Raw genomic sequence first — 13,396 nt, 5'->3', positions numbered from 1 at the left:
TGCAACATGTTATCTATTGATTGTTACATATTTGTTGCATATAGTCTGTGACCTTAATAGTTTATTGACACCTTTTTGTACAATATTAAATGTCACATTTGATATGGCTCTTTTGTACAACAAAATGCATAAAAAAAATATAGAATAGCTTGTAATAATGTCTTGTTTTTTGTCCCCAAATTGTTTCTGAAACCACACATTACAGTTTTGGTTTTGAAGGACATTCTCACACTCTTTCTTTGATCATTTATATTTCCAGCACATTATTGTAAAACAGGTATTTATTATTTTCACCAAGAAATAAATTTGTATTTTCTCTGACATATATTGTGTTTTAAACTGTTGGTTTGGACTTTTATTTTGGTCTGGCGGTGTGATGTCATAAGGCTGCGCCGCGGTCTGCGTCTGGTGTGATTCGGCAGGTGAAAGGTTTGTGTTATTATTAAGCATTTAACGTCTTAATGTTTCTACGTCTCATTCCGCTCCCCATGTCGTGAATGTGGTATATTGTAAACAAGAAGCGATAGGAATAACATGGGCTTGCCTTTTCGAAACCCAGACTCATTTGAAACTATTGATTCACAAGCTGTTTTTATTTAGAAAGCTGCGCTCTCAATAAGTCGCTGTTGTCAGCCATGCGAAAAGCAGCAATTACTTTCCAAAGTAATCGCAGTAATAAAAAAAATAAAAAAAACTCATGACAAATGACAGTCATTTATACTGTAGTGATGCGAGAAACGAAGCTTTTCAAAGCTTCGAATCAATTGAACCAATTGCTTCGCAAAATGATTCACTGCTTCGAAGCGTTTGAAACGCCACACCGGTCAAAACAGTGGAAATGCAAAAAAAAAAAAAAAACTCAAGCCAAGCATGCATAAAAACGCATTTACATACCCATTGCAAACGTTTTATTGGAAGTACAATCTATAAAATCTCAGTGAATCCGCATGATTCATGGGTTTACAGAGATCATCGTATGGAAGTAAAATAATGTCACATGTTTTTGAAATAAAAAGCCTGTTGAATTGCACTACTTGAAAAAAAAAAATAGGCATTGCATTAACCATGCTTGCATTTTAATGCATTGTATTTTTAGGGCTTGCATTTTTATGGGCTGAAATTCAACATGGTTGAATATTTAAGCTGTGAATATTTCAATTAAAAACATTTCAAGCACCTTTTCATTATTAAAAATTCAATAATCCATATTCACCTTTCATATTTCACTTCCAAAATATTCAAACTGTTTAAAAATACAACCAATAATATTCAACAGGCAATTTTCGGGCCATTTTATTTCGCTTTGCAAAATTCGCTTCCACAAATTCAGTGGTTCAAATTCGACAGTAAATTCAACATTGACGTCCAGGAACTGCAGGAAAAGCAATAGATTACCGAGCATACTCTCCATCTGCTGTTAGTCGACCTCACCATCAGATGGTGCAAAAGCGCTTGTTGTTGACGAAGACATTCATTCATAAAATGGAAATGATTATCTGTGTCAGTATGTGCGGAAAAGATGATAAACACACAAAAGCTGTGTGTTTATGTTTCATTCAATAACTTCATTGTTACTTTCCCTGTGTATTCTACATGTCATCAGCTTTCTCTACCATGAACATGATTATAATCGGTTTCCCTCAATACCTCATACTCAAGGATTCCCCTTCAGTTGGGACAAAACGCTTAACGTAGCTTAATGTACTAATACAGTGATATGAAAGATCAATCTTGCACCTTATTGGGGAAGTAGGCTGTATAGGCTACTATATAGGCTACAGGCAAGCATGGACTCAGAATATGAACTTGACGCGCAAAGTTTCATGCTGAGCGTTTCGTGATATACTGGCGATATACATATAAGCCTACTGGTGATATACATACTGATATACTATATATAGTATGCCTACGTGTATTGCATTAGCTTAAACTGTCATAGCACTTGCATATTGTTGTCCTATTGTTAATTTAGGCTAACTGTAAATCACTTTGGATAAAAGCGTCTGCTAAATGACTAAATGTAAAATTGGCTTGACATTGGACATTCGCACATTTAGGGACCGTCTCTAAAGTTGCATACAACATTGGCATACACGTTTCTAACTTCAGTAGCAAACTTAAATTTATTTGAATAAATATCAAAAATCCAAAGGGAGCGCAGTATGCCTGACGCTACATGAACACTTTACAGTTGGTTTTATGACTGTAAGTCGTAGGGCTGTACTGTCCTAGTCGATTAGTCGATTAATTGGTCGATACGTTCTGGTTCGACCAAAATTCTGATTGGTCGATTTTCTGCCGCGTTTATTTCATCAGTTTTGCCGCGTTTATTTCATCAGTTTTGCCGCGCTGAGGCGCGCTCATTTCATCAGGTGGAAAGCAACTGCTAATGGGGGTGTTTTCAGAGTACCCTTGTTTCACTGTAACAGTCTGTCTTCAAAACACCCCCCTTGTTTTCACCTTTTTTGGATTAGTCCAACCCAAGAGAGAGCGTCGAGCGTAGAAAGTTTGATGCTGAATATTATTTATTTAATTGTGAGAGCGTTTAATAGTCAGTCCTCTTCTAACATGTCAACAACAAAGAAATCGACAGTGTGGCAGCATTTTGTTAAAATTGATAACAGGAAAAAGGTCGAATGCAAAGTTTGCAAGCAACAGTTTTCCACAGCTCGACAAACATGACATATCATCTAAAAGTGGTAAGCTCACTTGTCTGCGTTAGCTTGCCCTGTCTGTTTTGAGTAGGCTATGAACATATCAGAATTTGCATATTTCAATGTTTTAGTGTGATAACCTAACTTTTTTATTTGGAGCCTAATGCGCAATTGCACTGTGCTGTTGGTTGTGTTAGTTTTGAGCCTAGGATGCTTTATTTTTCAGTTATGCACTTTATTTCGTTTCTGCTCTTGATCTGGTTTGTTTAATAAATATTCTTTTTTTATTAAAGTGGACGTGCTTTTTGTGTTTATTAAGAGTAAAAGCTTTAAGTTAATAGTCTATTCGTGTCTCAGCTGCGAAGCTGAGCTCATGTTCAGCCTCGCTCGGTGCGAGGACATGCACGGTGAAATGATAGTGTCTGACAGTTATAACTTATTATTATAACATATGACAAAAATAATTGTCTAAATTATGTTGCATATTCCTCAACAGTTCTTGTGATGATATCACTAGTTGACAACATAGTACTATTTTCGGAAATCATAAGCTATGATATTGCGCAGGTGCACGCAGTGGCGTAGGTTTGATTTTGAAATTGGTGGGGACGGGGACATCAATATAAATATATTTTAGGTTTTGATCGAAATTATTGCTAAGGATATATCAGTGTCACTGGATATTGGTAGGGACACGTCCCTAGCGTCCCTACTAAATTCTACGCCCCTGGGTGCACGTGATGCAGCGCTGTCAGAGCTGACAGACTCAAGTGTCAGACTCATTTCAGTGCAAAATAATTAGGTCAAAAACGATTTAATATACTGCAAATAGCCTACTAGTTGTTTATGTTTATTTATAATTCATTTAGGCGGACAACAAGGCTACCAAGTCCTGCGCACAGTGCGCATCTAATTAACTTAACGTTTTTTTTTTTCTAACGTCATTTTTAGTCGATTTTAAGTCGAAAATTTCAGGACTTCAGTCGACCAAGATTTTCTTTGGTTGAGTACAGCCCTAGTAAGTCGTTCTATTCAAATGCTATCGGAGTTAGAAACGTGTATACCAAAGTCGTATACACTTTAGAGACGGTCCCTAAATGTGCGAATGTCCAACATCAAGTCATCTTTATGCCAGTCTATCACTGGGAAACGCTCAGCTTTGCGCGTTATTCTGAGTCCATCTGCTTGCCTGCGAGTTTGGTCTTTTACATCACTGTAGTCCATTAATCTACGTTAAAGGAGCATTTCACCCATGGGAACATTGATCTTTTATTGAAAGTGGGTCATATGTAGTCGAAATGTAAAATAAATTTTGAATTTGGTGCCTTCTTGACCGAGGAAAGAAAGTAAGTAACTTCAGGACGCATTTGTATGAAAGACAACAACTCCCACAATGCACCACATTGCACAGCTGCGCAAGCCACTCCCACTAATCCAGAACAGCATATGAATCACTCATCCGTCCATAAGCCTAGCTACCACCGGAGCTTGAAATTCATTTCACACACAATGTCTAACGTTAGTTAGTTGGCGAACTCATTAGTGAATTACTCCTCATTTGTATTTCTTTCGAAGTGGTGAATTATTGCATGGTAACGTTACCGGGATGTTCAGTCAGATGCGGTGCGAAACTAGGATGGTTCACAACACAAACGTCCGTGTCCTCGTCTGATTCAGAGATTTCGTCCAGGAGAAATTGTCATCGTTGAAATTCTTTGCCGCAGACGGACTCTATCTCTGTGTTCGTAGCGGTTCGTAGTTGCATAGTGAGATCACCGGCGCCACCAGTCCGCCCTAACTCGAGCCAGTCCGGGCTCCTCGTCCGCGGCAGGCAGGTCTTCTGCCTCGGCTGCTCTTCGCTATAATGCGGCTTGTAAAGGTAGCCACAAACACCTGATTCAAGCATCAGACTTCCGAAATCCTCTTCTTCTATATCATATTGAGTACTCTCCTCCGCTATTGTCATAACTTTATATCTGTCTCCACAGCACCTGTTAGCTTAGCTTCAAACAAGATGGAGGATATTGCTTTCAGTTTCAGAAAGTGAAGTCCCACCCACTGATGTGTAATAGGTCTGTAGCGTGAGCGGGTCCCGCCCCCTGGAATAATGAGGAGCTATTGTAGTCTCTACACTTTTCAATGAAATGTGACTTCCTGCTTATTATGACGCAAAATGATGATTTTTACGTCATAATAAGCAGGAAGTAAAACACTTAAATCCTTATTTCTCCCATCTCAGGGAAAAATGAATGAAAAATCCACCTTTATTATAATATATGACTGGGTTTCTAACAATACAAAGCTTAATGCAAATGGGTGAAGTCTCCCTTTAAGCGTTGTATATGTCCAGAAGTATTGAGGGAAACCCTAATAGCCTGCATGCAGCACATCGCCACAATATAAAGTTAAGGCAACTAAACAACCAAGAGAAATATATGTCAACCTCAAAAATGTAACATTGGATCTGTACATCCGCATCGGGGAATAACATTATAATCTCGTTCACGGTAGAGAAAGATGCATGTAGGCTACACAGGAAAAGTAACCGTGAAGGCACTGAATTTAACATAAAACAGCCGTCATAATAATCACAAATACACTTACATTGCTGTAAATGAGTTTTATGAATGACTTGCTCTAATTTTGCTGGTCTTCGTCAACAACAAGCGCTTTTGCACCATCTGCTGGTGAGGTCGACTAACAGCAGATGGAGAGTATGCTCGGTAATCTATTGCTTTTCCTGCAGTTCCTGGACGTCAATGTTGAATTTACTGTCGAATTTGAACCACTGAATTTTTGGAAGCGAATTTGCAAAGCGAAATAAAATGGACCGAAAATTGCCTGTTGAATATTATTGGTTGTATTTTTAAACAGTGTGAATATTTTGGAAGTGAAATATGAAAGGTGAATATGGATTATTATATGGATTTACATCGCTCAGAGCCAGAGTCTGCGCAGTAGTAGTGATGCTAAGGAGGAGCCACAGTATCAAGGTCCCGCATGTATACTCCCACTCCCAAAGACAGCACAGCTGTCAATCATAACTTTATACCCCGTTTTTAAAGCATCAAATATCTAACTAAAACCAAACTTATTGGAATAATGAACACTTGAACCATACATCTGCGCAATAAGAACTACCTAAAATGACAGAAACCATCTTTGGGAAGAAAATTATTTGAAGTGTAGTTGGATTTTTTTAGTTTGGCTCGCGTCCCATTCGATTACATGGAGAGGGTGAGATTTATGACCTTTACTGCAGCCAGCCACACTACTGAACTAGGGAGCTGACTGAGATGCACCCATATATTTAGTTAGATTTATTTTTCTTTCTGTTAATTATTCTCATCTTAAACATGACAGAGTGTCCAAACACACAACTGAGGTCCATGTGACACTATTATAAAGATGGCGTTGATTAAAGAGGAGAGTGAAGACATGAAGACTGAAGAAGCATTCGGTGTGAAACAAGAAGATACTGAGACACAAACAGGTTGGTTTCATTCTCAAAACTGAACTCAGTCATTTGATCCTTATTAAAATGTTTCCATCTTAAGAAATATTATTATTATTATGTTATTTTTTGCAAAAGATGTAATGTGAGTGATCAACTTTACATTTATTGTCTACAAATGCAGATTATTGTTTCAATCAGTTAATCTATCAATCATTTTTTCGATTAATCTAACGATTTAACGATTAATCTAACGATCAGTGTAGGCCTAATTTGGAAAGGTGTTTACTACAGACTTTTTCAATAGCATCTGCTGTTAAAAGCTATATAAAGCTCCTAGATCACTTATAATTTTCTGCAGCTCATGTTGTCTTGCATGATTTTTTGTCTGCTGAAATTTCTTGGAAAGATATTTTTTCAGTGTTTCGTTAGCAGAACAATTCAAAAACACATTAAATAACAGTACAACCCACTGAAGAGATGTAGCCTATGTCTATCCTCTTTCATTCCCATTAAAAATCAGATGGCGCTGCTGTGAATAAGGTCTATGACTGCATTCAGTCACTTTTGGGGATTTTCAGCAGAAATTGATTACAAGTGTGAATCCTGAAATGTTTTGTTTATTCCGTGGATTAAAGGAGCTGTTTGATTATGTTCATTCAGCTGTGTGATCAAACAGCTGAAGTCAACCGCATTCTAACTATAGTGGTAACCATAGCGACAGTATCGAACATGGCGGTGTCCATAAAATTGTGAAGTTTTACAGTGACTGACAGGACGTAATTAATGAGTCCAATCGAGGCGTGAGTTCATCCATTAGATATTTTAGATAACAGTGTTAAATGCTTTGTAACTGGTTGTAGAGAGTACGTTTAAGCTGTGCGTCTCGCAGCCACAGCAGCTTGTTAAAAGCAGAATGCTGTATGAACGCAGCCGTAATAAGCACAAAATATGGGACTGACAACTGTATACGGGTGCTGTGTTAAAATGAGCTGTAGTAGTCCAAATACTTGCGCTACCATCTCTGCGTTTTGAGGTAAGAGCCCCAGCATGTTCTCTTTAGATGTTCCTGCATAGAAGTTGTGCTGCTGTGGTTTGTCATCTCTGTTTAAAAAATTGACCCTTCGCTAAGCCCCGCCCTCCTTAGTTACTGTTGCTACGCCTGACAAGCTTTCACGCCTGGCAAGTCTATTACATATGTATGCACCGGTGTCAGACATTCCCAAGGAGATAATTAGTAATTTTTGGCGAACAGGTGAAATATCTGAGAGAGCAAGACAAAAGGGACTGCAGTATGCATTCGAGGGATATATCCACGACATAATATGCAACCGATTAGAGAATAATTTTATCAAAATTGAAGCTAAAGCCTATAGGTCCCAGCGCAAGCAGCAGCCGCCTCGTACGCTGACCATTCAAACGGGAAACACACAAATTGAGGAACAGCTATGTTCATGCACAGCAGGGTGAGTGAAATTTGAAAATAATCTAATAATTATAAATCAAACAGCTTATCCATAAATCTTGTGGAATAAACACAAGACATTAGCCTGACCACTTTGCAATGATAACATTCTCACGCTTATATTTTTAGCGCGCCAGGCTACTGCTCACACGTCGTGGAGCAAACGTAGGTGTTTATGTTAATCCTGTCGTCATTTAGTTGTGAATGGGGCCTCCCACACTGCTTGATCCACGCCCGACATTTCTCCCCTTGGATTTTTGGTTTCGGGAAGGGTAAAAATTCCACCCACCCGTCCAAACTTTTAGGATACCGGGTATCAGATTTGCACAATCCATACGCACAACGCTTCGGCATGTTTCCCTCGCTCAAAAGCTTGCCAGACCTCCTGCGCCTAGTTACGGTTGTTAAGCCACGATTGGCCTGTGGCGGTTTTCGGGGGTGGCTTAGCAAAGGGTCAATTCCCACACTTTAGATCATTTTTGTAATAATGGCTGATTTTCAGCATACCCGGAAGACACCATTATACGCTGATTTCACGCAGCCGTTATTTTGAAATCGAAAGCGAGGCTCCGGTGGGAAGAAAACCGGAAGTGTCGCCTTTAATCACAGGAGAGTCGTGAATGCGATGGCATATTGTTGTGTTTAATGATGTTGTCAATTCTAAAACTGTACATACTGTACAGTGAAATTCATTTATAAATAAAATATTTTTTTTATATAATTCAGAAAGTAAAAAAAGAAGCAGGAATGAACTATATACATATCCTATATTGGATATTAACATCCAATAGTGTAAATCGCGGCAGCAGCTTCAGGTTGGTAGTCCAAAGGCATTGTTGTTTATCTTTACTTCCGGGGTTTTTCCCACCGGAGCCTCACTTTCGATTTCAAAATGGCGGCTGCGTGAAATCAGCGTATTGGGGAATATAAAAAGCAAGAGGCATTTCTCGCAAATCAACTAATTTACGATTACGTTGACGCATCGTACCAGCCCTATTACGGATACCAATACTGCTACTGATGTCGTTATTAAATAATTTTTTTCCCCCTCAATTTTAGCCATTCAGCATATGTATATGTGTGTGTGTGTGTATATATATATATATATATATATATATATTGTTTTAAGCAAAAACTCACTTAATTTTGATTTATTTCCCCAAAAAACAAGACATAATATTTTATGGCATTTTACTACTTTAGTAAATGCGTCTTGATTTAAGATTTTTTTTTTATATTTGGACTGGAAACAAGACAAAAATACTAAGTAAGAAAAGCATTTTTTGCAGTGCAGGGAAGACTCTCTTTAGAATTTCTTTAGTATTCTTACCTCAATACTAGTGTTAGACCTACCTGAAAAACAAACAAACTACTGACAAACTACAAACAAAAGTACTGTTTATTTTATTTGTATATTTATTCCATTTTATTTATTTGTGCTACTGCTTAAAAATTGTTTATTTGTTCCTATTTTATTACTGACTATTACTGTCTTTTTTTGTGAATTCAATTCAGAGTTTGAAATCAGGCTTGTGCTGTGTGACAGCTATTGTGCAACAATTGCCCCTTTGTAAAAACAAAAATACACTACATAATCTGATCAAATATTTAGGTGAAAATTATATATTTTTTTTTGAAAAATGTCTAAAAAATGCCACCCACCACCACCCCCGCTTCCTGTGATCGACGATCAGTGATCGGCTCCAAAAATCCTTATTGGAGCACACTTAATTGCAATACATTTGACAAAAAAGAATCTACCCATTTTGGAGAAGTATTTCAAACTATTTAGATTGTTATTCGCCTTGAATAATATAATGAAATATGTTACAGATTACATTTTACAGCATATATTCTGTAGGGGTGTAAATCGGACAGTTCATCACGATACGATACGATATCGATTCTCTCAGCCAGCGATACAATATTTGCCGATACCTCAAAAAGTTTGTTGTTTAGCAGAGCAGATACATTAACATTTCATGTTTCTAAGTAATTGCTATGATAAATGATACAACACTCGGTTAATCTTTGTAACGTTGTACTAATCATCGGTTTAAAAAAACGCCCACAAAACCTCTCACACTACAACTTTAACATAGTAGGATGTCCTGTTACTTTATCCTCTACAGTAAAAGACCTGGGTGTTATACTAGACTGCAACCTGTCTTTTGAAAATCATATTTCATATGTTACAAGAACAGCCTTTTTCCACCTTAGAAACATTGCTAAGCTACGTAACATGCTATCAGTTTCTGATGCAGAAAAATTAGTTCATGCATTCATGACCTCGAGACTAGATTACTGTAATGCTTTATTAGTCGGTTGTCCTGCATCCTCAATAAACAAGCTACATTTAGTCCAAAATGCCGCCGCTAGAGTTCTTGCTAGATCAAGAAAATATGATCATGTAACACCAATTTTATCATCACTACATTGGTTACCTATAAAGTTCCGTATTAATTACAAGGTATTGCTACTGACTTATAAAGCCCTAAACGGTTTAGCTCCAGTCTATTTAACGGATCTTCTATCGCCCTATAATCCATCGTGCTCTTTAAGATCACTAAATTCGAGGCTTCTGGTCATACCTAGGATATCCAGATCCACCAAAGGAGGGAGAGCATTTTCACATTTAGCTCCAAAACTCTGGAATAGTCTTCCTGATACTGTTTGTTGCTCAGACTCGCTCTCCCAGTTTAAAACTAGATTAAAGACGCATCTTTTCAGCCAGGCATTCATATAATACTTTTAATCTTACAGTTAAATCCAACCTCTAGTTCATAAACGCCAGAGGAGAACTGGCCCCCGACTGAGCCTGGGTTCTCCCAAGGTTTTTTTTTTTCTCCATTGGGTCACCTGATGGAGTTTTTCGGTTCCTTGCCACTGTTGCCTTTGGCTTGCTCAGTTGGGGATATTTGGGATATTTAATTTAATTAATCAATCAACAATACTATTGATCAGCATTACCAAACGTGGACATTTTCCACTAGAAACAAGCATTGATGTATTTTTTTATTTAATACTGTGAAGCTGCTTTGATACAGTCTGTATTGTGAAAAGCGCTATATAAATAAACTTGACTTGACTTGACTTGACGTTAATCTCCTCAGCTGACATAGACGCCTGACAAACTTTGTTGTTGTGATTACAAGCAATACAGGGAGCTTTTCCCTCAACACTGTAACGTGCTGCTTTAGCAAGGTTCCGTGAAAAGTTTTCAGCTTTTATTTTCCTTTTATGCCCCTAAGAAGATATCACAGGTTCATCAAGTTCGTTGAAATTATCCATCCTCGATCACTTTTAGTCAGCTTTGACAAAACTCCTCTTAGCTAGCGCGTCTTTTCAAAGTGACATCTGACTGTTCACCAACAAGGGTGCTACTGCTTGTCTGTTTCTGCTGTAAAACATGAACTCACGATGCCTGAGTGGACAATACCGACTTTTGTGACAAAACGTGTTTAGGGTTCAGTCAGTCTTGTCAGGCATCTATTTCAGATGAGGAGATTAACGTTATAAAGACACCGTATGGTTGGTGAGTAAACGAAAATGTGCGCTTTGGCGGAAGGATGTTACGTGAGAATGTGGAGAGTGTCAAAATAAAGGTGTATATCGATATTTTACGTGTGGAATCCATATCGATGTATTGTTACGCCCCTAATATTCTGTAATCTGTAATGGAATACAGTTATAAAAGTTAGCCTCCTAAACCTGTACAAGTAACCAGTACTTATGGGTGATTTTTTTTTTTTTTTTTTTTTTTGCATTATTGTAATTTTATTGGGACATATTCTGAAATTACAGGTAACACCTCTTTCATTAGCTTAGTGGGAGTAGGATATTATGTTGTTAGTTTTGATGTTTTAAATGTCTAAATGATTTAATGTCTGTTGGTTTGTATGCTATTAAACTGTGGTTAACTTGTATTTGTCTTTTTTGCCTTAGACTTGATGTTGCTGAAAGGGGAGAGTCAAGAACTGAATGAAATGGAAAAGAAACATTTGAACAAGAAACGTCATGATTTAATAACTGGAAAAAAATATTTTAAATGCTCACAGACAGAAAAGGCTTCCTCACTAAAAAGAGCTAAAAGGACAGCAACTAGAAGTTATTTCACCTGCCAAAAATGTGGAAAAAGTTTTAATCGAATAGGAAACCTTCAAGTCCACATCAGAATTCACACTGGAGAGAGCCCTTTTACTTGCCTACAGTGTGGAAAAAGTTTTAATGAAAAAGGAAGCCTTAATGTCCACATGAGAATTCACACTGGAGAGAAGCCTTTCACCTGCCAACAGTGTGGAAAAAGTTTCAGTCGAAAGGGAAATCTAAAGACTCACATGAGAGTTCACACTGGAGAGAAGCCTCACACATGCCCTCAGTGTGGAAAGTGTTTTTCACTGAAAAAAGGCCTTAATTCCCACATGAGGAATCACACTGGAGAGAGCCCTCACACCTGTAAACTGTGTGGGAAGAGCTTCTCACAAAAAGCAAATATTAAGACTCACATGAGAATTCACACCGGAGAGAAGCCGTATATATGTGTTCAGTGTGGAAAGAGTTTTACACGTAAAGCAACCCTTGATTCCCACGTGAGAAGTCACGCTGGAGAGAGTCCTTACATATGCAAACTGTGTGGGAAGAGCTTCACACAAAAAGAGAGTCTTAAGGGTCACATAAGAATTCACACTGGAGAGAAGCCTTTCACATGTGGTCAGTGTGGAAAATGTTTCAGATGTAAAGAAAACCTTATTCGCCATGTGAGGATTCACTCAAGAGAAAACTGTTTAATATGTCAGCAGTGTGGAATGAGTTTTACAGACAGGAATCACCTTAAGAATCATGTAATAATTCACACAGGAGAAAAGCCTTTTATGTGCCATCACTGTGGAAAGAGTTGCACAAACAAAACAAATCTTGAGGTTCACATTAGAGTTCACACTGGAGAGAAGCCTTTCACCTGCCCTCAGTGTGGGAAGAGTTTCACACTTAAAGGAAACCTTAAAACTCACATTAGAGTTCACACTGGAGAGAAGCCTTTCATGTGTCTTCGGTGTGAAGAGTGTTTCACATATCTAAAAGACCTGAAACGTCATTTGCGAACTCATTCTGAAAAAGAAATGGCACAGTTCCGAGTGTGACAAGGTGTTTAGAAAAAAGCTATTTCAAATATCACCTGCACTTTAACTCTGTAGTAAAGAAAATTGAATTGTGGTAGCAATAAGTTTTATTTTGCCATCACACTTACAGAAACACCTGAAAAGTCATGCAGATGTGAGACCCTATTTGTGTTCTTAGAGTGGAAAGGATTTTAAATGGCTCTGCAATTTAAAAAAGGCACTGGAAAGTATGTAACTGTTAAGTTTAGGCTATAATTCATTTGTATAATGGCAATGCTTCATTCTACTTATTGATACCTCAGAATTAAAATGTTAGTGTGTCTTGCTGTGAAATGCCACATTGTTAATGAAAGAATGTAAATAAAAGGACAAACTGAATGAAATAATGAACATTTCACTGCATTGTTTGATTTATCTTTAGTGAGAGAATGCACAAGTAAGCATACTGTATATGTTGTCAGTCTGGATTTCCATTGGCTACTTTTATGGCTCATCTGGTAACATTTGGAAGCTGCGGGTTGTGTAATAGCTAAACATAGCAGTCTTACCATTGATCCTATGTGTTTCTAACTTCATAATTAAGTTAAACATTTTTTTTTTTAAATTGGGTAAATCCCAAAGTATACAGCTGATCGCATAGCTTTTTAAAGTGGTCATTACATAGATTTTTTTTATGTTCCTTGAGGTTAACTTATTTTAATAAAAA

General features: G+C 37.6%; 1 protein-coding gene across 1 annotated transcript; it reads left to right on the top strand.

Moving 5' to 3' along the window:
• The first annotated feature begins 375 nt into the window (after positions 1 to 375).
• Positions 376 to 13,072, top strand: LOC311081868 (uncharacterized protein). Its single transcript, XM_084112567.1, has 3 exons — positions 376 to 429; positions 6,018 to 6,147; positions 11,519 to 13,072. The coding sequence occupies exons 2-3, from the start codon at positions 6,063 to 6,065 to the stop codon at positions 12,709 to 12,711; spliced, it is 1,278 nt and encodes a 425-aa protein (XP_083968693.1). The 5' UTR covers positions 376 to 429; positions 6,018 to 6,062; the 3' UTR covers positions 12,712 to 13,072.
• The last annotated feature ends 324 nt before the right edge of the window (positions 13,073 to 13,396 follow it).

This window comes from Abramis brama (assembly GCF_963993115.1).
Source record: "Abramis brama genome assembly, chromosome: 4".
Classification (NCBI taxonomy): domain Eukaryota; kingdom Metazoa; phylum Chordata; class Actinopteri; order Cypriniformes; family Leuciscidae; genus Abramis; species Abramis brama.
The sequence above is the reverse complement of the archived record's forward strand: the minus strand, read 5'-3'. Positions and strand labels throughout refer to the sequence as shown.

Coding starts and splice junctions, on each gene's coding strand:
- LOC311081868 (XM_084112567.1), top strand. CDS start 6,063: ATGGCGTTGATTAAAGAGGAGAGTGAAGACATGAAGACTGAAGAAGCA. Junction 6,148..11,518: donor AGATACTGAGACACAAACAG/GTTGGTTTCATT, acceptor TTTTTGCCTTAG/ACTTGATGTTGCTGAAAGGG.